The sequence below is a fragment of the Chlamydomonas reinhardtii genome, chromosome 16 (genome assembly GCF_000002595.2).
Source record: "Chlamydomonas reinhardtii strain CC-503 cw92 mt+ chromosome 16, whole genome shotgun sequence".
In the NCBI taxonomy this organism is placed as follows: Eukaryota; Viridiplantae; Chlorophyta; class Chlorophyceae; order Chlamydomonadales; family Chlamydomonadaceae; genus Chlamydomonas; species Chlamydomonas reinhardtii.
The window spans coordinates 5,278,421-5,303,200 of NC_057019.1; the positions used below are offsets into that span (position 1 = coordinate 5,278,421).

General features: G+C 64.4%; 3 protein-coding genes across 6 annotated transcripts in view; 1 reads left to right on the forward strand and 2 right to left on the reverse strand.

The window, feature by feature from the left end:
- The window catches only part of CHLRE_16g682550v5 (uncharacterized protein), a 46,332-nt gene extending 40,329 nt beyond the window's left edge, over positions 1-6,003 (forward strand). For all 3 annotated transcript variants that reach the window (XM_043071466.1, XM_043071467.1, XM_043071468.1), the window contains 4 exons: positions 174-1,634; positions 1,828-1,887; positions 2,012-3,519; positions 3,680-6,003. In XM_043071466.1, the coding sequence (XP_042915983.1) occupies positions 174-1,634; positions 1,828-1,887; positions 2,012-3,519; positions 3,680-4,031 (3,381 nt within the window). In that variant the 3' untranslated portion in view covers positions 4,032-6,003. The remainder of the gene's footprint in view (positions 1-173; positions 1,635-1,827; positions 1,888-2,011; positions 3,520-3,679) is intronic.
- A 12-nt stretch (positions 6,004-6,015) lies between these two features.
- Positions 6,016-18,161, reverse strand: CHLRE_16g682552v5 (uncharacterized protein). The gene is made up of 13 exons (XM_043071469.1): positions 17,925-18,161; positions 17,570-17,759; positions 13,219-17,478; positions 11,012-12,393; positions 9,502-10,912; positions 8,234-9,414; positions 7,916-7,990; positions 7,789-7,807; positions 7,427-7,641; positions 7,140-7,193; positions 6,734-6,919; positions 6,343-6,597; positions 6,016-6,233 (listed from the first exon to the last, which is right to left on the reverse strand). Exons 1-13 carry the CDS (start codon positions 18,102-18,104, stop codon positions 6,144-6,146), a joined length of 9,498 nt encoding a protein of 3,165 aa, XP_042915986.1. The 5' UTR covers positions 18,105-18,161; the 3' UTR covers positions 6,016-6,143.
- Positions 18,162-18,215: 54 nt separating this feature from the next.
- CHLRE_16g682450v5 (uncharacterized protein) lies at positions 18,216-24,076 on the reverse strand. Of its 2 annotated transcripts, none has more exons than XM_043071464.1 (13): positions 23,860-24,076; positions 23,475-23,612; positions 23,199-23,369; positions 22,530-23,018; positions 22,405-22,461; positions 22,072-22,212; positions 21,821-21,948; positions 21,370-21,568; positions 21,066-21,234; positions 20,751-20,912; positions 20,415-20,629; positions 20,129-20,278; positions 18,216-19,974 (listed from the first exon to the last, which is right to left on the reverse strand). In XM_043071464.1, exons 3-13 carry the CDS (start codon positions 23,316-23,318, stop codon positions 18,871-18,873), a joined length of 2,934 nt encoding a protein of 977 aa, XP_042915987.1. In that variant the 5' UTR covers positions 23,319-23,369; positions 23,475-23,612; positions 23,860-24,076; the 3' UTR covers positions 18,216-18,870. The 2 variants fall into 2 exon arrangements, with proteins under 2 accessions (XP_042915987.1, XP_042915988.1); XM_043071463.1 differs by having other exon boundaries at positions 20,751-20,927.
- Between the last annotated feature and the right edge of the window lie 704 nt (positions 24,077-24,780).

The following is a 24,780-nucleotide window of genomic DNA, read 5'->3' on the forward strand; positions in this document are numbered from 1 at the left end:
GAACGATGGCGGGAAGGCAGGGCCTTGCTTGCAATCAAAACTGGGCTTATTTTTTAACACAGAAGAGCTTCTCGTGTTGGAAAGATCGCCCAGTCAAGACGCCCGCCGTGCTAGCACCATGCACAGCTTACACGTCATGCGTCACCGCAAACCCATTACACGCCTGCACACAGCACTTCGCGGCGTCGCTGGTGATGGTGTCGCAAGTACTGCTCATGAGCATGGTGCTCGTCAATTTCTTCTTCGCCATCCTCGGCGCGACCTTCATGAAGCTCAAACACTCGTGGGGCTTCCGCCACGGCACCTCAGTCACTACCGACTTCGCAAACGTGCTTCTCCCCGATGCTGCGGCGGCCCTGGCGCGATGGAGCCGCAAGCTGACGTGCGGGCGGCTGCATTACAGAGAGCGGCACACCGCGCCTCTGACCAACCGCCAACTGGCGAGGCTCGTCCGGGAGCGCGCTCTTGCAGGATGCGACGTGCGCCGGAGCGAGCGCATGTCGCTCAAAGCTATCACCTGGGTCCTGCCGATGGTCAAGGTGGCGGACAGGGGCAGCGGCGCCAGCGGTGCCAGCAGCCAGGGCGTCGCGGCTGCCGGAAGTGCAGCTGCTGCTGCCGCTGCTACCACGTGCCGCGTGGTGCCCACGGAGGTCTACATTGACAAGCTCACGCTGGAGCAAATGTTGCTGGCCTGCGCTGCTAGCGCTGGCCAGGCCGGCAGAGCTAGCAGCCCGCTGCCGGCCGCTGATGCGGGGAAGAACCGCACTGCTGCTTTAGCCGAAGTCCCCAGCGCGCGGTCAGTGGATGAGGAGCACACGCAGCAGCTGCAACAGGGGAGATCGCCCGTTGGATGTGGGTCCTGGATGCGGCGGGGCGCGTGGTGGCGCGGCAAAGGCGCCAGCAGCGGTGGCGGTGGCGAGGGCGTGGGCACGCGTGTGCGGGCCTTCCTGGGAAGCTCTCGGTCGCACCGGGCTCTGCCTGCCGAGGTCGTGCTCGATGACGCCGCCCGCGCGACTGAGGCCGCCAGGAGCGCCGCATCAGTCGTGGAGCCTCCAGCCCGCTGGCCTGCCCTGGCGGCGGGGCCAACGGCAGCCAGGGAAAGGCCGGGGGCTACGGCGGCAGCCCCGCCGGAGGAACGGCGCTGGAGCAATGAGGTGGTGGCAGCGGTGGCGGCAAAGCGGCTTATGTCGCACTACGGCCATCGCGTCCACGTCTGGCCAGATGCCGACCCGAGGCGCTCCCTGTCGTCGGCGGTTGTTGCGTCAGATGCGGGCATTGGGCTCCAGCATCCGCAGGGACAATCCGGGCACAAGGGCGGCAGCGGCAATGGCAAGGCCTTGTGCAGCGGAAATGCGGCAGGCGGCCTGGGCAGCTGGGGCGGCAGCGGCAGCAGCCGGCCTGGCAGCAGCAGCGGCAGTGCCCATGTCCTGGGTGCGCACGTCAAGAGTGTAGAGCAGCAGAGCGGCAGCGGCAGCAGCGCTGCCAAGCAAGCTGCTGCACTGGCAGTTCCCACCGCAATGACACGTGGTCGGCAGCAATCGGAGCCGCAGCTGGGCCTCCTGACGCAGCAGCAGCAGCTGGGCCGGCTATACGCCGCAATGCGAGACATGGCCTCAGCGATCGAGAAGAGCCAGGTGCGTTGCATGTGGCTTTGGGGCGAAGACCCAATTTACCGGGCGGCTCGACGCGGGTGCCGGGTATGCGGTTGCAGAGCTCGCCGCGGTGCTAAGATCCCAATGGGTTCGGGCTGGGTGGGCACTGCCGGGGCGCCAGAGCCGAAACGTAGCTCATAGGCAGGGTCTGACGCGGTGTGACTGCCGATTGCAGGCTGGCGTGTACCGCTGGCAACTCAAGACCTGGCGTCAGATGATGGCGATGGCGGAGGAGGTGCGAACTTGTGGCGCTGAGACATACCTGTACTTCATCATGATTTTCTTGTCCACAAGCACCATATCCCTTCACAATCACGCCGCCCCTTCCTTCCCCATTGAACCCCGTCCCGCTTATGCAGAACGCCGCCATGATCTCTCAACGCACCGGCCAGCCCGAGCCGCTGCCGCCCATGCCTCCGCAGCCCTGCGTCACCGCCCTTGCTGATGCCGGCGGGGCCGCGACCCCGGCCCTGGGTGACGCCAGCCGTCACAACCTGGCAGCTCGTGCTGCAGGCGCAGCCGGCAGCAACAGACCCTTGTCTGCGGCATCCACGGGCTCTGTGGCAGCGGCACACCCTAACGCGATTGGCGCTGTCGCAGCGGCGCCTTGGTCAGGTGTGGGCAGGAGCGCGGCAGGTGGCGCCGGCAGCAACCTCAGCGGCAACAGCAGGGTGCGGCGGTCAACTGACCTACAGGCCAGCGGCCCGAGCGTTGCCAGTGTCGCTGGCGACTCAATACGCCGCGGCCGCAGCACCACTGGCGAGGGGGCTGAGGGCGTCAGCGCCACGAATCGGGCGCTGCTGCAAGTGGCCTTTGGGCGTGGCAGCGTGGACGCAACGGGCAGCGGCGGTGTGGCCCGACCAGAAAGCCCGCAATGGGCGGAGCTGACTTCCTCAGCCTCCATGTTGGGCTCTTCCCTAACGGCCACTGTTGCAGCCGTGATGAGCACATCAGGCGCTGCCACCAGTGAGCACGCGGCGCGCCACCCTCACCCTCACCAGCCGCCGGGCAAGAGGGCGTCTTCGGGGATGCACATGCAGGTCCTGGGCAACCTGGGCGCGGGACGCAGCACCAGCGCCATCGTTCCGCTGCCCTCGGCCTCGGACGAATCGCTAGCTGCTGGCGCGGACGCGCCCGCAGGCTCGCGGCAGCCGCAGTCGCCTCCGGCGTCAGCCGCAGCTGGCGGACCGCGCTCACCGGCAGCCATGATTCCTGCAGCCGCAGCGCCCGATGATGCATCGCCGCATGCGCGCTCCGCCAGCATCAATGCGCCTGCAGCGGGTGGCATGTCGCCGCCGACGCCGTCAGGCATGCGGCGGCCGAGCGGCTTGCAGCGCTTTGATTCAGTGGCTTCCACGATGGACGTGACCCGCACCGTCAGCGGCAGCAACATTAGCGTGCACTTCAACCCCAGCCGCCGGGCCAGCCTCATGAGCCCGGGCGGCTGGGGGCCATCGATTACTGGTGGTGCAGGTGGAGGGGTGGCGTCCGCCCGCCAGCTGCTGTTGCCAGGCGGCGGCGGCAGCGGCGCGGCCTCGCCGTCGCCAAGCAGTCAGCGGGCGTTGGGCGGCGGCCCCAGGCGCAGCAGCGTACTCGGAGACCCTGAGGAGGACGCGGCGGTGTCGTCTGCGGCTGCGGCAATGGCGACGGCGCGGATGGCCGCCGCAGGCCAGCGCCCGTCCCGAAGGTCCATGGAGATGTTGCTCGCCGGAGCTGCTGGCGGTGGTGGAGGACGCGGCGGCAGGCGAGGCAGCGCCCTGGGGGAGGAGGCGCCTCTTGCTAAAGATGGGGCGGAGTGCGAGGACGAGGAGGACGATGACGGCGAGTGGCGAGCGGGTATGGCATCGCTGCGAGCCGGCGGAGCCAGGTGCGTTTGTGTCCTTACGATAGGTGCCCGGGCGGAGATACGCGTGTCGAGTTGGTTCCCCCTCCGCTAGCTGAATTCCTACCTCAACTGCTTCAGTTTCACCCTTGCTTACTACGCGCGCGTGCTGCGTCTTCCCTGCCTGCCGCTGTCGTATGTGCAGGAACCGCTCTGCGGCCTCTTGGAGCATGCCAATGCCCGAGGGCGGCCTGCAGGGGCTGGCGTCGCCAGTGGGCTCCCGTGCCAACAGCTTTATCGCAACCGCTATTGGCGGCGCCGCCACCAGCAGCCCGGCTGCCGCGCACGTCATGCCAAGCTTGGGTGCCCCGAGCCCGGCCGGGCATCGCTCCCGCGGGGTGATGCGGAAGAGCCGGCTGCATGTGGCGCCAGGCTTGGGCGGGGGGCCGAGTGGGAATGGAGGTGAAGAAGAGCCGCAGGCGGCGGGGGCTGAGGCGATGCCACCTCACGGAATGATGGCATCTAACCCGGCCTTTGATCCGGTGTCACCACGATAGACAACGCGCATGTGATACAAAGACATGTGTGTTACTTGCTTTGAACAGAGTGCGTGTATACTACATGCGTAGCTGCCTGGACGTGGCTACTGGGCACCCACAGCCTTATGGCGCATGCACGAAACACTTTCAGGTGCGTGCATCCTATTCATACTGCTTATGGTCCACATTACGGTTTCTTCATCTGTTCGCTGGATTCTATTGTTGGCATTGACCTTACTACGGTATTGCTGTCTACTGAGCGAAGGGTTCGCAACAGGAGGAAGTGCCCATAGGCAATGAGTTGACCTCAGTGTGGCGCTCTTGGCAATGGGTGGCGTGGGTATAAGCACAGCAGCGCAAACAAGTCACGCTGCGCGATTCCATTTTGCTAATTGTATGATCCTATGGGATGCTTCTCGGTACGTGTTACAGCTGACACAGCACACACAGGCGGCGCGGGCTGATCATGCCTCAAGTGGCGAATTAGCGACAGCTGAACGCTGATTCGTGTACTGCCGTGTTGTGGGGATGTTGCATTACCATGTGGTCCTTAGGCCTGTGAGCAACTGAGCATGTCTTCATGAATTCGAGACGGTTTGAGATCTTACTGTGGTTTGGGACGGCCGTGATCATCGTGTGGGGCTTGTGTGCATTGTACTTTGGCTCTTACCTGCTAAGAAAGGGAGCTGGCACTGAAATATGGCTGTGTGCACATTATTTGATATGGTCAGGTTGCGACATGTCGACATGTGAAATGCGACATACAACATTGCGACATACCAAGACTCGCCCACATTTGCATAGCTACGCGTCCTGGAGCCCATTTAAGTAACATCTCCCAGCTTTGCGGCGGTGTATTGCGCTAGCGTAGCCACAAGCTCCTCCCACTGGCCGCACCCTACGCCACGCCACCACCACCGTGGCAACCGAGACACGTTTTGTTGTGTGCCACGGTGTTCCACGCTTACCAGAGGCATATTGAATGCATGCACAGTATGTTTGGCGGGTTTGGATGCGTTTGGGGGGTATGTGCATTATGTCGCAATGTCGTATGTCGCAATTCACATATCCACATGTCGCATCCTGACCATGTCAAATAACTTGCAAGCTGCTATAGCATGCTGCTCTTGACTGCTACAGTGCATTCTCAGATTGGCTGGCTGCTGCTTCTCGCCGCTCAACTACAGTATCTCAACAGAGATCGCGTGCAATTATAGTGATGCGGGGTGCGGCTGGTCATCCGGCACGTGTGCTCTGGCGTCTGCCAGTGCCCGTGTCGTGCTGGATTCCTCAATTGCTCGCACTCGTACGGTATGCACACCGGCACGGAATCGACACGCATTTTGTGCCAGAGAGCCTCGGATGTCCCCGGTCGGATGGACAGTGACAGTCCGCTGGCGTGGCGGGCTGTGTTCTGGTTTACTGTACGGTAAGCACAAGTCGTGTCCGCTCAGTGCACGCTCCAGCCCAACTCCATTTCAACAAGTACACATTCCCGTCCTGCAAGTCTTCGAGCCAACGCATGTACAGCAGGGTACGCTCTCTTCAGACCTCAGCCTGCTTTGCAAGGCCCCATCCAGTTACTTGGGGGTCTGGACAAGATGAAATCCCCCTCCCCTCGCCCATGCTTCGTCCGAGGCTTGATGTACTCTGACCGAAGGCATTTCCGCATGTCAGGCCGCTAATCGACAGCGCACGAGGCACCTGCAGCTTCCTTATCAATAAGCACTGTCCCCTCTGTAACATCCGCATCCCAATAAGAGCGCCGGAGCGATTTTGGGAAACAGTAAACGTTGCTAGGCAATGGCCACAGCACGTTGCCCATCATGGGTTGTGGAAACCTTGATGGCGCATTTGGGTTCATAACAATGTGTTCATGCACAGGCGGTGCTGTATGGCGCTGAGAAGCAAACGCAAGCCTTATACCGGCCAGTCCTGAGGACAGTAATGACGAAACTACACAATCACACAGTTTCACACGTAGTCCTCACCAGCCCCCTTGCACATTATCTTCGCATTGCGTCATCTTGTTAAGTGGCCTGGGAAGGCTTGTCTGGTACCCCGTCCCTTTCTGCCGCGGCCTATCACATTTAAGTGTTCCAGCCGTCCTTGTGCAGCGGTTGAAGAGCACTACAGCTTTGGCACGGTCGCCTCCGCGTCGCCATGATCTTCCATGGCAGGCCGGAGAAGGTACGTCTCGAGCTGCCCCTTACCCTTGGCCTGTGTTAGTGTAGTGACAAGCGTACGGTGGTATGAGTTTCCTTGAAGAGGAGCACACCGCGCTCTTATTGCGCACCCACCCCGCCCTGCCCCGTTTCATGGCACGCACCTGCACTCCGCCGGTGGGCTCCCATTCCTCGCCCGGCACGAGGTCGAACACGGCCTTGCTGACGTGGATGGCGCCAGCCTCGCCCGTGGACTCCATGCGGCTGGCGGTGTTGACTGTATCGCCGAACAGGCAGAAGCGCGGCATGCGCGTGCCCACCACGCCGCTCATGGCGCTGCCGCTGTGGATGCCCACCCGCAGCCGCACGGGCTCGCCGGTTGTGGGCAGCCGCACGGCGCCTGCGGCTTGCAGGAGCGCCTGCGGGAAAATTTGCAAGGCATAAGGCTCAGTTAGCGGGGTGAACCGGAAGCGCGGCGGGCAGTCCTGTACAGCCAGCAAGTCACTCCAACCTCACACCCGCTGGGAAGTGGGCCCCACGCGACTACGCACGTACCTTTGCGAACTGCACGGTGCGGTAGGCGTGCAGCGGGTCCACGTCATCACTGCGCACCGTCACCGCGCCCGTCTCCTCGTCCACCTTCATCAGCCCGCCCGCCACCATGTAGCAGTCGCCGATGGTCTCCACCTTGTACACGCCGAACGCGTCCAGCAGCGCATCCAGCCGAGTGAACAGGTCGTTCTGCGAAAGCGCCGCCATAACACATCAGTCGTATGCGGGGCAAGGAGCAGATCCCAACTTGCAAAGCAAGTGGCAAGGCGCGCTGTACCCTAGCAAATGGGTCTCCCCGTGTGCCCTCCCGGCTATTCATGTCCTCGTGGACTGCGTCCCAGTATTTCCTGGCTCCTCCTGGACAGAGGGAGAAACACCGCTCACTCCGCGCACTTGCGTCCGCACCTACCAGGAAGGCCATGACCACTCCCGGCCGCACTGAGTTACACATCCCGGTGAATCCCTGAAGGCACAAGACAATAAGCGGTTGCGGGCAACCCAGTTTCATACAACAGCATAGATGACAACGCCGTCGATTGTAGCAGCAATAGCAGTGTCCGAGTACGCAGGTAATGGCGCTGGCAACCACCCTAAGCAGGTGTGCAAGACAGCAGCAGGTGTGGCTGGAAATCGACTGCGGCTGCTAATGAAATTACGCACCGAAACTACCAAGCAAGCTCAATACGAGGCGCGCACCTGAATGTCACAGAACAGGACTGTGATCATGGAGTGATTGGTGGCCAGATGAATAAACGTGTCACCGGTGATGTGCAGTGGCCCCGACACGGCTGCCACCGGTGCGCCCACAGAGTCCGCGCCAGAGCCCTGCTGCTGTGTGGCCGGGCCGGTCCTGGCCGCGCCGCCTCCCGTGAGTGCGGCGTCCATGGTTGCCACTGCAATGTGCTCGAGCACTGTGGGACGCAGGGGAGGGGCGTGCACATGATTCAGTGCTACATGTTATCTGGGACTTCATGCCAGGTGGAAACAACTGGTAAGGAAGTGGAAAGGAAACGGAAGTCTAGCCACCCGTTTTCTCGCATCCATGTTTGTAGCCGTACCGTGCGCGGGGAAGATGGCCTGCGGTGTCAGGACACGGAGCAGGGTTGTAGTCAGTACTGCGCGCCTTTCAAGCATGCAATCGTGAGTGACCGCCCCGGTGTATCTTGATCACCCTTACACACGCACCTCCAGCAGCGCGTGCTCCGCCTCCACCACCCGGGCCAGCTGCCGTTCAGCCCACACACGTGCCGACACGTCGTGCTGCGAGCAAGTGGTACAACATGAACTTGAGTCAACAAAGGTGCTTGGGCAAGCGGCTGACATCCCTCGCGTGACAGTAGACAGTAGTAAACGCCTCCCCGGGGTGGATTTTGCGCGCCTCCTCCCGCCGATGATTAACCGGAACCATGCTGACTTGCGATACGGTACAGCTTGCACGGCACTTCTCGCGGGCGGAGGAATCTCCCCCACCCACTCCCCACGCCTGCCCCGCAAGCCCCTCACCTGCACCACCATGATTAGGAACTCGCCAGGTGACGTTGGGTGCGGCACTGCTGACACCGTCAACTCGTACCAGCTGCCGCCCTCTGTGCCCAGCCCACCAGCGCCACCGCCCAACACCGAGCCGACCGCCGCCGTCGCGTCCGCGGCGCCACCACCGCCCGCCGCGGTATCGACTGAGAAGCTGGCCGCAGCGGTGTCAGTGGCCAGTTGCAGGCCAGGAGGCGGCGGCAAGGCCACCGTCGACATGGCCGCAGAGGCTGTTGAGGTGGCGCTGTGTGAGCCGCACCTCGTTACCACCAGCATGCCCGCCATTTTGCCGCCGCCACGGCCGTTTCCAGCGGCAGCACCAGCTGTCAACATCTCTGCGCTTAGCAGACCTGAGGCAGCTGCCGCCGCCGCACCGGCACCGGCACCGGCACTGGCGTATGAGCTGACAGCCAATGTGCCGCCGCCGCCGCCGCCGCCGCCGCCGCTACCGTGGTCAACCTGACGGCGCCGTCGCGACGCCCTGCCGTCTTGGGCTCCACGCACATCGACTGCATGGGCTGGGCTCCCATCCGCACCGCCAACGGCTTCGGGTGTGCTCGCAAAGCTCCGCATGGTGCCGCCGGTCTGCTGCGCGCCACTGTCCTGGCCGCCGGTCGCTTCGCCCATACCGCCGCCGCCGCCGCCGCCGCCTGCGCGGCAACTGTTCCTCCAGGAGCCGCTGTGGCCCGCCAGCAGTTGCGTTTCGGCATCACGGCCGTCTTTCTGCGGGCTGCAACTCCTGCTATTGGCACCATCAGCAGCCTGCTGCTGGTGCTGTTGAAGGTCCTGCTGCTGCATCAGCGTTGCTGCCGAGGACCTCTCAAGGCGCCCCAGGCCGGCTGCGGTCGTGCTGAGGGCGCCCAGAGCGCTGTGGCCGGACTGGTGCTGCAGCATGACATGCTGGTTGCTGTTGCACGAAGCCGTGGTCGTCAGGATCCCGGCGCTGCTGGCGATGACGGGCGGCATCAGCACAGCGCTGCTGCCAGCGTGCCCGTGGAGGGCGGAGCCGAAGCTGCCGCTCAGGCCAGCAGAAGCTCCCGCGCGCGGCGAGGCGCCCACAGATCCGTGGATGCCGCCCCGGATGCTGACGTCTGCAACCAGGTCTGCCACCGCTGCTGCATCCTCTTCGCCACCCGCCGCCGCCGCCGCCGCTTCTAGGATGACAACATCACCGCAGGTGTGGAAGGCGGAGCGGTTTATCACATTGCTGCTGCTCATAAACCGTCCAGCAACAGGCGCACCTGCCAGCCCGCCGGTGGCAGAGCCCACACCTAACGCGTCGTCGCACAGCCCTGTCGCGTACGTGTGCATAAGCGCGGATGGCATGCGGTCACCCACCGATTCCAGCAGCGCAGCCGCCGCAAGGGAGCTCAGCGGCCCGCTGGCATGGTTGGTGCTGTTGCCGCCACCTGTGCCATTACTCGCTGCCCACCGCGCCCCACCCAAGGCAGACGTGCCGCCCGTGACGCCAGCGCCTCCAGCACGCGCCATAGAACGCATGGTCAGCTGCACAATGCGCGGCACTGCCAGCCCTGCCGCCGGCGGTGTCGGGGGCGGTGGCGACGGGTGTGAGCCCAGGTGCAGCGGCGGCGGCGACGTGTGCCCGCCACCACCACCGCCACCTGCGCCACCGCTTGAGCCTCTGAACATGGCGGCAGGGGAAGGGCACGCTGCCGCTGTTGCAATTGACAGGTGCTGCGGCAGGGGCGATGCAATCACCCGCGGGGACTTGCTGGCGACGTCGGCGACGGGGCCATCAACTGCATCCAGCGCAACCCCAGCAAACGGATCTACAGCGGCCGCCGCCATCAGCGGAGCAGTATTCAAAACTGGCCGCTGCCTCCCTGCCGCTGATAACGCCGATACGGGGACGGAGAGCTTGCCGCTGACAACGGCGGTTAAGTCGCTCACGCTGCCAACCCCGTGGCCGGTACTCGCATTGAAAGAGTTGCCAAAGTTGCGAGCTGCTGCGCCCTTACCAGACGCTGCTGTGCGAGGGCTGCTCATGGGCATGTTGCCGCTGCTGCCACTGTTTTTGGCTGCTGGCGGCGTGAAGGTCCACAGCTCGGGCGGTGGCTGCTGCGGCACCTCAAGTGTGGCCGCGCCAAGAGGGCCAGAGGCTGCACGAGTCAGATGGTTCCAGGAGACGCTGACGTGGCGGTGGGCGGGCTCCAGGGCCATACCAGCCGCAGCCGCAGCCGCTGCCGCCACGACTTTCAAGCCCGTGCCGGCGGCAGCCCCGGCTGCAGCGGCGGCACCGACACTGTTGCCGCCGAACGTCCTTGAGGCTTCTTTGGCTTGGTCTACCGACGTCACGCCCGCCATGACGGACAGGAGCTCGTTCGACAGCATGACCTGCCCATCGCTTAGGGCTGGTGACCGGTGCAATCCCGAGCGCTGCTGCTGGTTGCTGCTGCTGGTGCCGCCATCACCCATGCCGCTGATGGCGCCGGGTCCAGTGCTGCCACTGGCTCCCCCACCCATCTTCGCAAGGCTCGTAAGCCGTGCCAGGCTCCTTGCCAGGAAGTTCTTGCCGCGGCTGCTGCGGGGCGAGGCGGGGCCGGCACCGTTCATGGACAGCGCTTCACGGGCCGTCCCTGACGTGGGTGAAAGAGCGCCCACAGGAATCCAAGCAGCCGCTCTGGAGGATGCCTGGCCCGTCGCATCGCGGTCAGGCCTTGGAAGGACGAAGCCAGCAGCCGATGAAAGGCCTGCAGAACGCACGCTTGTCATGGCTACTGAAGAACGCACCGCCGGCGCATCCGCGCTAGCGCCGCCAGCACCAGCAGCAGCGGCGCGCGACATGGGGAAGTGCACTGTGTGGCTGCCGGGCTGCGGCGGCGGCAGGGGCTTCGAGCGCGCACTCGCCGCGGCCGCCGTTGACTCCATACTGCAGAAGTCATCACTGCCATTGGACACAAGCATCAGGTTCTCCACGGACCGTGTGCGGCGGCCGCCGCCGCCACCGCCGCCACCAATCGAAGCGGCGGCAGTAGCGTAGAGGGATCCTGCAGGAAGGCCACCCACGCCGCTGTGATGCAGCGCCCGGCTGCCGAACATGCCGCTGGCAACGGCGCCTGCTGCGGCCTGCTGCTGGTGCTGATATGCTGCGGCGCCGACACCAATGCATGTGGACTGCCGCCTGGCGACGCTGCCGCCCACGCTGACGTCTATGTCCCTCGCCGAAGCGCCCGCATGCGCCGCCGACACGGCAGCTGCGACCCCGCCCGCTCTTGCCATGGCGACCGTGCCGCCAGCCGCCGCGCCACCAGAGGCGACAGAGCCAGCGCATGAGGCGCGATTGGCGGCCGCAGCGCGCGCGCCGCGCCGCGCTGCGCCAAAGGCGGACGTGCTGAGGCCTTGCATCAGCGCCTCTTGGTGCTGCTGTCGCTGCAGCTGCTGCAGCTGCTGCCGCTGGTGGAGCTGCTGAATGTACTGCTGCTGGTGCTGCATCAGCTGCATGAGTTGCTGCTGCTCTAGTGATGCCAGAATGGCAGGATCTGTGTCCGCCAGGCCGCCTGCTCCGGACGCCGTCCACCCAAAAACAGCAGGCGGGCTGCCACTGACGCCACCGGCCACCGCCGCCGCCCTAGCCGCTGCTGCGCCGCCGCTGGCATAGGTTGTAACAAAGTGACCGCTGTTGCCGACGCCGCTCTTGCTACGTGACAGCGGAGTGCGGGCTGCAGCCACATGCTGCACACGCCCTGATGAGCTGCTGTGGACTTCGGAGCCGCAAGCGACACCGCCCGCAGGATGAGGTGCTTCAGCAGCTGACAGCAAGTGGGCGTGTGGGCTGGGCGGTAGACGCAAGCTGCGAGGCTGCTGCCCGCCAGAAGGGCTGCGGGCGAGAGAGGCGTCCGAAGAGGCAGAAGCGGCAGTTGGCACTCCGACAGCGGCATCCGCGTTAGCACCAGCGGCATAGTAGCGCTGGCCACGTCTTGTAGACGCCGACAGGGGCGCAACGCTGTCAGGCAGGTTGGCGGAGCTAATGAGGGCAAAGGCTGATGACACCGCCAACGATGCAGAGCGGCCGGGGGCGCCTGTTGCTGCGTTGGCTGCAGCAGGCCTGCCTCCGGCTTGGGCGGCAGTGCCGCCGCCGCCAGTCGTGTCCGGCGGTGCAGCGGGAGAGCCCCCTGGGAGTGGCGCCAAGCCTGCGTTGAATGAAGGCTCATTCATGCTGCTGCCGTCTGCGCTACCGCGGCTACCTCCGTGAGCGGAGCTGCCTGCCTGATGCATGCTGCGACTGCCGCCACCGGCGGCGCTGCTGCTACTGCCGTCTTGCAAGCTGCAGCTTGCCGGGGCCCCACGCACACGGGTATGACGCCGGTCTGAAGAGGGGCAAAAACGTGTCCACACGTGTTTCTCCACGCTCGCGTAGACTTAGCCTCCCTCTTTCAGGAATTAACTTATATGACATATAAGGATGCAAAAGTTTGACTCTTGTCGCATTCTGCGAGGGTGGCTGTCACCACATTTCGCGAGGCATGCTTTCGCCAGGGTCGCACTCTTAAGCCCGGCAGCATGTTGCTAGTGTCCTTGCATGTATGTTTGATGACGGCAACAATAATTGGCATCAAAGCGCGGTAATTGCGCAGACTTGAGAAGCCTGTTCACCGCGACGTCACCGAATAGGCCGCAAACAAAATATTTGAGGTCTCTATAGTATCAAGGTGATACTTGTAGAACGCTGGTAGCTGATTCGGAGGTCGGCCTGACGACCGTCGCCGACCGTGCCAACCTGGGCGGAACGCATCGCCCGGACGCCACGCGAGCTAGACCAGTCTAGGCCGTGTTGTCTGCCCGGGACCACGTTCGCCGTGCCTTAAATGGGTAGTGCCCGACCTGTAGCCGGAGTTTGGGGACCGGACGACAAGGCCAAGGCAGGTAACCAGGCTGTGCCGTTTGACCCCTCTCCCAGACCGGCGTCATACCCGTGTGGGCCCCACGGGCACTGCCACAAACGCCTCCGTCGTTGCCAGCAAGCGCGGCGGAGAGGAGGGAAGGGCGGCAGGCACTCCCGCGGTTGCAGCTCATGCGGCGGGCACGGCTGTCGTCGCTGCCACAGCCGTCCTCTGGTCCCCGAGGTGACGCATCCTGCCGGACTGCCGGTGAAGTCCTGGCACCGTCGACGGCGCCTGTCACCGCCAAGCCTCTGGCAGTAGAAGCAGCTTCCTGCAAATCCACAGCAGCAGTGAGGGCTGCTTCTCCAGACTGCCCGCCGGTGCCGGCAGCTGCAGCAGGAACTTCCAGCTTGCGCCGCCCGCCGTGGCTTGACACCTGTCCCACCGCAGCCGCCTGCGGCTGTGCCTCACCGCTAGCAACGCCTCCGCTGACGCCGCCTGCTGCTGGTGCCCGTGCATTTGCCAGCGAGCTATTGCTCCGCTCCGCCGCCGCGGACCGTGCGCGGCAACTCACTAAGAGCGCGAGGGACTCGGCTGTCAGCGCGTTCCCGGATGCTGACGTGGCCGAGTGGGCGACGCCCCCGAACGGCATCTCCAGACTGTTCGAGTTACCGAGCACCGCCGAGATGGTGTTTCCAGACGTGTGTGCACCAGTGCCGTGGTCCGCCCAGGACGCGTAACTGAGTTTGTCGCATTGGAAATCAATTGAGGCCGCCGCAGCCGCAGCCGCCACAGCTGCCCCAAGGGCGTTGGCAGCAGCCGCGCCGCCGCCTGCGCTTGCAGCTGCTGCTGTGGGTTGGGTGTGTGGCCCCTCCGCTGAGGGAAGTGACGGATGTGAGTCACACGGCTGCTGGCATGCGCCAATCTGTTGATCGGGTCCAAGGGGAAACAGCATGCGCCTGGCTGTTGCTGTGACATGATGCGGTGGGTGAGGGCTGCCGCTGCTGCGGACGTGGTGACGTGCAAGCCCCTGCTCCGCCCCTGCGGTCGCTGCGCCAGCGGCGGCATCGCCAGCAGCATCGCCAGCAGCGTCGCCAGCGGCGGCGGCCGCGCCAGCGCACCATGAGGACCGGCGGCGAGCAGCTGCGGACCCCCTGGCGGTGGCCGCTGCTGCTGCTAGCGCAATGGGGCCGCCGCCACTGCCGCCGGCGACTGAGCCGACATGCAGGCTGTAGCGGGAGTCGACCTGCAGCATGGGGGCTGCCGCCTCCAACACCACACAGACCGATGGCAGCCCCCATGCAGGTGCAAGATCAGGCGGGTCGGCGCGGATCGGCACCGCCGCATGCGTGGGGTTCGCTCGCAGCTGTGGCAGGGTCCTGTTGGACAGCAACCCTATGTCAGCAGCGGGGCGGCACTGCGACGGGCTGCCGCCGACGTCACCGGGCAGCTCGTCCTTGTGACTCTGCGACTCGCCAGTAGCCCCGTCCTGCGCCACGTGCTGCAGCTGTGCCGTGCCAGCGCTGCTATTGATGGCTTCACAAGTCGGTGCTGACGCAGCCAGTAGACGCCTCTCCGCAGCAAACATCTCCTGCTCCTGTAGCTCCCTCTCCCTCGCGGCCACCGCCGCACGCGCCGCAGTCGTAGCATCCGCCTCACCAAGCACGGCGGCCGGAGCCCTGCTACCCAATCCGTCCATCCCGTGCTGTTGCTCCTGCTGCTCCAGCTGCTTCTCTTGCTCGTGGTGCTGCTGGTCTTGAGGCAACGGCGGCTCTTCCCCAACAGTGCCGCAGTGCGCCGAGCGGCTCTGCCGCGACAGTGGCGACAGGGAGCGCCGCCCGCTCGCGCTGCTTGGCGAGCCGCCGCACCCGGCAGCAGCAATCGCAGCCCCTCCAGTGGCCCCTGCTCTGAAGCTTCCCGCTGATACAGCCGATGGCCCGCCAGTGAGGGATGGCAGCCGCAGCAGCACGTGCTGGGGACCAGCTGTAGTAACACCAGCCTCGTTTCCCGCATCCCCTGACACAACGCTCGCTAACAATGCGTCGCGGCTCCGGTCCGCAGCTGGGCTCTGCGACCGTGCGCGCTGGCCATCTGCATTGTGCACAGGAGGTGGCGCCGCCGCGGCAGCTGGGGAACCGCCAGCAGCGGCAGCAGCGCGTGCCTGACTCACACCGGAGTGCGTGTCCGGCTGCCGCAACCCCCCTGTCCGTGTTGCAGCCTGCCATTCTTGTGAAGGCGGTGGAGGCGGTGGTGGCTCCTTCCGTTGCGGCGTCTGCTGCGGTTGTTGCTGTGGTGGTAGTCGGCTTGGTCCACGCGTCCGCACCCCGACAGCGCCACTGCTGCCCATCAGAGGTGCCGCAGTTGCTGCGGACACGCCAGCGCCACCCACCGCGGCCTGAGCTGCTGCAGCCGAAGGTTTTGCTACCGCTGCTGTAGCGCCAGCGTAATCCTTCTCAGCCTGCCTGAGGAAGCTTCGCACATCTATCAGCGGCGCCGTGCGCCCAGCTGTTGTTGCGCCACTCACGCCACTGTTGCTTCCCCTCGACCCCACCAGACCACTGCTGCCGCTAGCTCCCCCAGCACCACAGGTGCGAGGCAGGCTGGTACGGCCAAAGCCTGGAACAGCAAGTTTCACAACAGCGGAGCCTGCTGGTACGTCCATCGACATCCGATGACTGCCGGCGCGTGAGGCCTTTGATGTCGTGCTGCCTGCTGCTGGCGCTACAGCCTGTACACGCCTGCTGATGTGCGTCTGTTGGGAATTGTGGTGCGAGGTGGTGGTGTCTAGGGCCGCCCAACGCGGCCGGAAGGAGGCGTCTTCGTCAAGTGAGGCGCGGCGAGGCGACTGCAGGACGCCGGCGGAAGGGGAGCTGTTGGCGGCGGCAGCGGTGGCCGTGGCGTTACCACCGGTGGTGTATGAGGCTGCTGCAGATGAAGGGACCTCTACCGAAGCCCGGCGGCCCCGACTGCGCAGGGCAGAGCGTGCCGCCTTCCAGTCCCACAGTGCCGACACGGACACGGGGCCCTTGGGCTCCTCGGCTACCGTTCGTGCTTGGGGCACGCCGGCTGCTGGCGAGGTGGGGCTGCTTGTGCCGGCGGCGTACGAAGTGCCAAAACGGCTGGGGCGGTGATGTTGAGAGCCCTGTTCCTGATCTCGCTCCTGCGCCTGCGTCTGCGGCAGCAGCAGCAGCAGCTGCTGCTGCTGCTGCTGCTGCTGCTGCTGCTGTTGCTGCTGCTGCTGCTGCTGCTGCTGCTGCTGCTGCTGCTGCTGCTGCTGCCGCTGCCGCTCCTGCGTCTGCGGCATCTGCTTCTGCTGCTGCTGCTTCTGCTGGCTGCCCGCGTCACCACGGCGGCGCCCGCCTTCCAGAGGCACTGACGGCGGCGCGGCAGCACTGCTGCTGCCAGCCATCGCAGCAGCTGTAGCGGCCGCTGCCGACGCCCAGGTGCTACTGCCTACGGAGTGGTCGCAGCTCGCCTGCCCCCCGGCCCTGCCGGCAGGGCCCACCGACCCCCGCGAGAACAGGTGCTGGTGCAGCTCCAGATCCGCTGCTGAGGCGCCGGACCCAGCAGCAGTATCAGCCTCCATTACCGTCGCCGCTTGCACGGGGGCGACTGCAGAGTTTGCCGGCTGGCTGCCGCCGCCACACACGACGCTCTGGCCGCCACCACCGCCCGATGTCAGCACATCGACCAGCAGCTCGCCCGGCCGTTCCGAAGGGCAGCAGCCCACCTCGCCGCTGCGAGGAGCAACAGCTGCGGCGCTGTAGTGCCTTGCCGGCCCCGCGGCGTCGCGCCGCTGCCCCCGCCCGGGCGCCGCTCCCGTCTCACTGCTGACCCTACGGTCAGGCGCCAGCACCTCCGCCGCAGCGCTGCTGCTGCCGGCAGCGTCTGTTGCAGCCGCTCCTGCTGTCCGGCTTGCACAAGGGAGGCTCAGACTGTGGGTAATGCGCATTGATGTCTGCATCAGGTGCTGCTGTTGCTGCGGAGCCAGCAGAGGCGGCCCATGCAGCACGTGGTAAGCTGGCAGCGCCCCAGACGAGGATGGACAGTGATGGCTGTAGCAGTCGCGTGGGTTCCCGTACGCATCGCTCCCATGCCCAGCTCGCTCTGGCTGTAGCAGCTGCAGCTGTAGCCGCAGCGATGCCATGTCGTGTGCTGTCCAGGGAGCTCCACTGCCACTGCCACCGGGTGCCACCGCGCCTGCTGTCGGCGGCGGCGGCTGTAGCAGCGATGGCATCGCGCAGCTTGAGGCGAGGGAGCACTGCTGCGAGAGGCGCCCGCTGGCGGCCGTCAGAAGCATGTTTGCGGCTTCTTTCTTGGATGTTTCGGCGGGCGCGGGTGGCGGGCGCGAGTCCATGGCTTGGATTTGGATTAGGCCTGTGTGCATGCAGGGCAAAACGCGTCAGCACGCCTGGAAGCCTGCGGGGCATACCGTACGGCATGGTGTGATGCCAGCGCGTGTGCCTACCTCGCCAGGTGCGCCCGGCCGCTATGTCCGCCATGGCTTCTTGCAGCGCATCTGGATCAGCGGTGAACAGGAGGCGAAGCGAGGGGGGTGCCGGCCGGCACGAGCCGGCAGCAGCCCGCATCCTATCAAAAAGCGCTTCCGAGGCCGCGTTGTTGGCGAGCAGCGTGCCATTGCGGGTGAAGAGTGCGACCTGTGACACAGGCGGCCGAGGCCAGGGGAGGGCGCGGGGGGGGGGGGGGCGGTTACGGGCGCAGGAACACACAAATCGACCAAAAAACAAACAGCAGGCACGGCACACGTGGAGCCGTTCAAAGGCGTACGGGCAAAACCTACCCAGCGCCTTGACCTTCCTTACCGGGTCGGATATGTGCTGCAGCATCAACGCAAAGTAGTTGTTGAGCGGCGGCGGGGCCGCATCGGCTGTCCTGCATGCTGCCAACAACGTCGCTTCAGAGCCCTGACGCTGCGTTCGGCCTGTGTCCTGCTCTGGTTTGAAGCAGCAAAATATCCATCCTAGCGCCTTTCCTGGCACCATCGCCGCAGCGTAGCCCTCAAGTTCGCTGAAAAGCCCTACACTGCTGACATGATGGCATTAGACTAAGGCAGAATGCGTTCTTATTGAAGTATCTTCCTGCGAGCAGCTGACCCTCCGAGTAAGCTGGAGCCCGCCCAACGAAAGACGCAATCGCAGCAACGCGCAGTGTGACAAAATACTTTGCATATCATAAGATACTATCACACAATAATAATACGACGACCTCAAGAGACGTTGTCCTCAAGAGCAAAGTGTCACAATCACCCAAGGCAAAGGCCCGGCTTAGCTAGCGTCTGTGCGGTATCAAAGAAGAACATGTCATATATATAATTAACAGCAGCACCTGTGCACACGTTAACGGGCTCCATGCCGAACGAGTGGAACGACTCTCCCGTCTTTGATCTCGGCTCGACGCACGGCCCCCACGCGCAACTTATCGATATATCATGCGGTGACGTAGTTCTACCGCCATATGCAGTACTGCAGAGGCAGCGGAAACAAATCCAATCTTTCCAGAAGCGTGACCTCGCACGCCTGTCCGTGTACCAACTTTCACTGAACCAGAAGTTGCATGATGCAATGCATGCGCAAGGGTGTCAGCTAAATACCACCTAATTAGAGCCTTCCCTCGAACCTTAGTCCTTCGAGTCAAACCCTAGCGATGCGCCGCAATTGGATGCGCACACATTATGCGGCACCCCTTCCGCACGAAAAGCAGCGGGAATGCATAAGGACGTCTCAATGGCCAGACTGGCCACCTTGTCCTCTACTGCACGGTGCAATTCAAGCACGCGGGTGGCTCCCGGGGGCGTGCTTTGATGCCATCGCATTGCCCCGACCCTGCTGCAGCAGGCGCCGGCGCGCTTCCAGCTTCAGCGCCAGCGGTGCCCGCTGCGGTGTGCATCCCACCCTTCTGCTGGTGTTGCAGTTGCAATTGCTGCAACTGCTGCAACTGCTGCTGGAGGTGGGCCGCGGCCGCGAGCCGCTGTATGTCCATGCTGGGCGCCAGTACCGACTGGGCGTGCACAGGCAGCATCTGAAGCTGCGGCGAGGCTGCTGCCACACTGGCCGGGTCAGCTGCTCCAGGCGACAGCACCGGTAGGGCAGAGGCACCGTGCTGTTGGCCCTGGTGAACGCGCATGGGTGCACACGGCTGCTGCTGCACGAGCTGGGCCCCATGCCACTGGCCTGCTGACGCGGCCTGCTGCGACGGGCCCGCTGCAGACACAGCAGCCGCCATGGCTAATGCCGGCGCCACCACCCCGAGCCGGCATTGCCCGTAAGCGGTCGGCGGGTGTTGCTGTTGCGGGTGGGGGGGCCATGTCGCACCCTGCTCCTGTTGCTCATGTGCAGGGCGCCACCATGGCTCCTGCCCACCGTCGTTGCCGCTGCACCCCACCTGCTGGCCCTGCTGCGGCTCTGGCAGCGGCTGCTGCACCAACGTTCTCCCGCCAGCGCTGGCCTTGCTCGGCGAGCTGACCGCGAAGAGCGCCCCCTTCCACAGCAGGCCGCCCGTTGCCGGCGCCGCCTCCTTGTTGACTATTCCGCTGGGCTGAGCTGCGCCTAGCGCCGCAAGGTCCGCTGCCACACGTGTTGCCGGCTGGGCCTTGCTCACGCCCGCCAGCGGCGTCGCTGCCAGCGATGAGAGCAGGCTGGCTGCCGCCGCTGACGTCACTTGCGAAACTGGCGTCGCGAAGCTGTGCTCCGAGACCGGGCCGGCGCCGCTGCGCGGTGTGGACCGCGCGCCAGCGGCCGCTGCAGCCCCGGGCCCGTGCGCGCGCGACGGCGATACTGCTGCCGAGGGGCTGAGGCCGCCGTTGACGGTGGCGCTGAGCCCGGACAGCTGCTCCTCCAACACCTCCATCCGGTGCTGTGGGATGGGTGTGTGTGTGTGTTGTGGGGGGGGGGGGAGAGGTGCGGGGCACGACAGGGCATGAGTCTGATGCGCCAAAACGGTATTAGTTGCACTCATCTGCCTTTACGCTCGGCTGCATGATCCCGGCCCGAGCGCTTCAACTGCTCACCGTCATGTACTCCATACCGGTCTCCAGCTTGGTCAGCCGCTTCAGGTACTTGTCCTCATAGCTCGCTTGCGCGCGCCGCTCAGCCTCCTCCACTAGCGCGGCCTCCCTGAGCTTCGCAATGTTCTGCTCGCGCGCCCGCAGCTCGTTCGCCTGTAAAGATGAAAACACATGTATTCTTCGACAGGGTCCCAGGTTGTAACCGCCCAAGCCTATCTCTGAGTTACATGCGTTTCAAGCTGCGTTGTGCTGCTGCTACGGTAGCTCGCACGCGGGTCCCAAGCCTCACCTGCTCGCCGTAGCGCGACTGCATGTCGCTGAACGCGCGCTGCCACTCGCGGCGGATGCTACCGCCCTCGGTGGCCATGTCCTTCTTCAGATCCCCTAGCAGCGCTCTAAGCGCCTCCACCTCCGCCCGCAAATCGCCCGGCTGCTGCGGCGTGTAGGACCCCAGGCCGCCCAGAGGCGTCCCTGTGCCTCCAAGGCTGCTGCGCCCTGCTCCGCCTACAGTACAACAAGCCCGGTTGCGCGATATGATGCTGCGCAGGTTACCTTGCATGAAATGCTGCTGCATATGCGCTGAAAAAGCGAGGCTTCCAACTATCCCGATGCTTACCGTACTCACCGTTCGGAGTGGATGGCACGGCCGGAGTGGGCGTGCCGGGCCCAGGGGATCCGGGCGACGCCTGCAACCCGGCCTGCATCTGCAGCAGTGCGGCCACTTGCCGTGCCGTCGCGTCTTGCTGCTGCTTGAGCTCCGCCAGCGCAGCCGAGGTGGTGCCCAGCACTGTCGTAAGCGTGTCTGCGTGTTAGTTGCGGCGTTTGCCGGCTGACGCAACAAGCGACCTCTACTCATGCACGTAACAGACACAAGCCAGCCGCATATCCCCCTCACCAAGCTGTGTAGTAGCGCCTCATTTACTTACGCAGGTGCACTTACCTGATAGCCCCTCGCCGTTCGGCGCGTCGCTGGTGCGTGCCGGCGCAGCTGCTAGCCGAGCCAGCTCTGCCTGCGCCTGGTGCTGCCACTCAGACAGGCCCGCAAGCTTGGAGGACAGCTCCGCGCACTGCTGCGTCAGCGTCGCCACCGGCAGCTGCAACAGCTGGACCTGGGGGCGGCACACACGGACACGCAGCACACCATCACCGGCTTGACAATTGACACCCGGTTCATGCCCAGCTCAGCGTACACGTAAGCGGCCTAGAAAGCCCCGACCTACACCACCTTCTCACGCGGTTCTCACCTGCGCCTGCAGCTGCACCACCTGCTGCTCCAGCACAATGCTGCCGCCAGCCGCATGCTGCTGCTGCACCGCATCCAGCCGGCTGGACACGGCGCGAGCCTCGGCGCTGGCCGCGGTCGCCACCGCCAGCGCGGGAGCCAGCTGGTCCACCTGCGCCCGCAGCGATGCCAGCTCCGTGTGCAGCGCGTGGTTGGCGTGGCTGTGCGCACGTAGGGAGGGAGGACAGAGCTCGGAGGTTGGTGCAAAGACACGCACACCGCCCAAGGCGCGTCCCCACTTGGTCTAGGTGTGGCCCTGGCGGGAAGTATAACCAGCCCTTCATGAAACGCAGATGAAGGCTGGCCTGACGCTCAAGGCGTGTCCCTGCTTAGTATAGCCGTGGCCGTGGAGGGATGGAAGTCCGGGCCATTGCTATGCCAGAAGCGACCGCGCCTTGAAGGACGCAACCCACCTGGTGGCGGAGGAGTCTGAAGCGACGGTGCGTGCCGCGCTGCTGCTGAGCAGCACCACCTGCTCCGAGAGCTCCCGCAGCTGTGCGCCCAAACCCCGCTGATCCGACGACAGCCGCCCCGCCGTTTCCTGCAAGGCAAACAGGTGCGCAGGTGAGCACTTGGTTTCAAGGCCGTAGCCACATTGCCACGTGGTACGGTTGTTGCGCAATACGCCATTCAAAACAACGTATGCCCAACCCACAACGCGCACCTGCAGCGAGCGCTCGCCGTCCTCCAGACGCTCCAGTCGGCCGCGGGTGTCCTTTCCGCGCTCCTCCGCGAAGCCCACCCGCTCCTCCAGCTCGGATAGCGCACGGTTGTGCTTGCCCGTCAGCTCCAGCGCTCGCTCCAGCTATATACAAACAAGATCACCAACGGAGCATTACAATATGTGCGGCAAGTACACCAGCGAGACACAAGCTCAATGCATACGGTGCACCGTCCCTGCGTTCATTTCTCCTGCCTCCGAACTCTAGGCCCTCCCCCAGGCTGGGTGGCCTCCGTGTGACCTTCCGCACTCGGCTTCACCCGTCCCCGGTCTCACCTGCGCGGCAGACTCAATCTGTGCATGCGCTGTAGCATCCACTGCACCCAGCCGTTCCTGCGCCGCCAGTTACAAGTCTCAGTTCACGAGTTCATCAACAACTATGCTGCAGCCAAGCTCCTCACCGTCGCTGCCCGCATGTCGCTCTGCAGCTCTTGAATGGCGTGGTCGTGCTTCTGCAGCTGCATCGCCACCGTGGGGCCGGTCGTGGGCGCCCCTGTGCCGCTGCCAGCTGCTCCGGCACCGGCCCCAGGCGTCAGCTGGCCAGCGCCAACATGGACTGACGTGCGCGGTAGCGCGCTCCTGGCCCCTGCAGCCGGCGTGCCGCTGCCAGCCAGCGGCGTCCGTGCTCCGGCGCCCACTGCAGACGTGGGCCGTGCAGACGACGGTGTGCCCGCCACACCTCGGGGTGCGGGCGTGGTGCCTCCGCCGGGCGCGTTACGATAGGCGCTGAGGGGCGTGTCTGTGGATGCTCGAATTGTGGCCGACGCATTCAGGGGAGTGTTCCCGCCCCCACCCCCGCCCGCGGGGCCGCTGCTGGTGGGCACGGCAAGCAGCAGCTCAAGCATCCCCTCGTTCTGACCGTCCACCAGCTCGAGGGGAGTGTTGCCCGCCTGTAAATGGCCCAGCAGCAGCGATCCACCGACAGCGGTTCAGTGCATGCAGCATGCCCGCTTAAGGATGCGCCACCCGTCAAACTGCGCAGGTTCTACTCATCCGAAATACGGTCTGCCTGACACGCTCAGCTCCAAGCCGTCCTGACCCTCCCTATCTGTATGAAGGCCGGCACTGACCTTGTCCTTGGCATCGGTCCGTGCTCCGGCGTCAATCAGCTTCGCAACGACCTCAATGTGGCTGTTGCGGACTGCCAAGTGAAGCGGAGTCTGGCCGTCGCGGTTCTTCTGCTTGACCATCAGCTTCCGGCCCGGCCCAGTGAGGAGCTCCACAACGCTTTCCACAGATCCCTGGTGTTGTTTTGGTGCAAGGTTGTCGTGTGAGCGCTGTGGGCACCCTCCAGGCGTTGGGACGATAACCCTTGGCACCCTCAGTGCGTGATAACGAGACCCTACCTGCTCTGCTGCCAGGTGCAGGGGCACGTTGCCCGAGTTGTCCATGACGTCATGAGGTGCGCCGTGCAGGAGAAGCTCCCTCACAAACGCTGGGAGACCCGCCGCAGCCGCGAGGTGGAGCGGCGTCGCACCCGACACCTGGTGTGAAACGCGTGTGAGCTCACAGGGTGTTGCGCCGGTGTAGGCGTGAACCATGCCCCCACTCGTGCTGCCGCGTGCATGGAACCGGCGCTGCATCATCGGTGTGCCACAAGCCGACAAGCGCCTTCTAAGCCAACCAGCCCTTCACGCCGCTGGTCAATGATGACCGCCCGCGGTTCACCGCGGCCATAGCACTGCCGGATGCCCCATTCAGGTTACTATTGCCAACATAACCAAAACTCACGGGGTTCTTGGCGGTAGTGCATGTGGAGTATAACGAAATGCAGCGCTTGAGTCCCGCCAAGTTGCCCTTCTCTATCTCTTTAAATATATTCTGGGCCATGGCTTCACAGCGACTGCGTTGATCTGGTAACCCGTTAGCGAGCAAGCAAGTAGGGCGAACTTTGCATTTTGACACTGTTTTTGTTGGTTCAAGTTCTTTTTGTTCGTCAAGGGCTAAGAAATGATAATGGTTTGTTATGGTTAAAGGGATCCGAGTGAGGTCGCCAGCACAGGCGAAGCGCGGATTTTGCATGGGCACGACAGCTCTCCGAGTTTTGTCCTTGGCTTCTTAGTTCTACCAGGCACGAGCACGCCCGCGTTACTCGGCCACCCGCTGAGTCATCAAGATGATACTGGTGATAAACGCTGCCCTGCGCCTGCGCGGGTGATGCTAGCATGGTAGCCCCAGGTACACCCCTGCCCAACCTGGACACGCCGCGCCCCGCGCCGCGCTGGTCCTTGACTATATGTCGATATAGGTCACGTTATAATTACTATATTTGTCACCCGCAACCCCGCATGCATACTTCAATGGGCCAGCAGGTCCCTGGCCCCCTACCTGCCCCTGCCTGTCCCGGCGTTAGCGCCCGATCCTATCCGAGTGCAGTCACTTTACATGAGCTATGACCATCTCACAGGTATCTTAAAGAACCCACGTGGTCACCGCCGTCCACCTGCAGGGTCTGCTCTGTGTGCAAAGGGGCTTGTGCCTTGCGTGCAGGGCTTCTGCGCCGGCAGTTGGCAGTTGAGCGCGCAGGGGGCGGGTATGCATGATGCTCATGCTCACGCTTTTCTCTTTGCTTGTGCTAGCTTACTGGCCTCGGCTCTACAACGTCATGTTCGCTTGTGCGTGTTGCGTATTTTCAAGCACGACAATAACATG

Bases quoted from the DNA above. Each gene is read 5' to 3' on its own strand.
- CHLRE_16g682552v5 (XM_043071469.1), bottom strand. From the start codon at position 18,104: ATGGTGCCAGGAAAGGCGCTAGGATGGATATTTTGCTGCTTCAAACCA. The intron at 10,913-11,011 runs GTGCGTTCTTCA...GCGACGGGCCAG, and splicing joins CTAGCGCGGATGCGCCGGCG to GCATCCTCCAGAGCGGCTGC. The intron at 9,415-9,501 runs GTGCGCCTGTTG...TTGTCATCCTAG, and splicing joins TGCCACCGGCGGGCTGGCAG to AAGCGGCGGCGGCGGCGGCG.
- CHLRE_16g682450v5 (XM_043071463.1), bottom strand. From the start codon at position 23,318: ATGGTCAAGCAGAAGAACCGCGACGGCCAGACTCCGCTTCACTTGGCA. The intron at 23,019-23,198 runs GTCAGTGCCGGC...GGCCATTTACAG, and splicing joins GGACCGATGCCAAGGACAAG to GCGGGCAACACTCCCCTCGA. The intron at 22,462-22,529 runs GTGAGGAGCTTG...CTGGCGGCGCAG, and splicing joins GCGACATGCGGGCAGCGACG to GAACGGCTGGGTGCAGTGGA.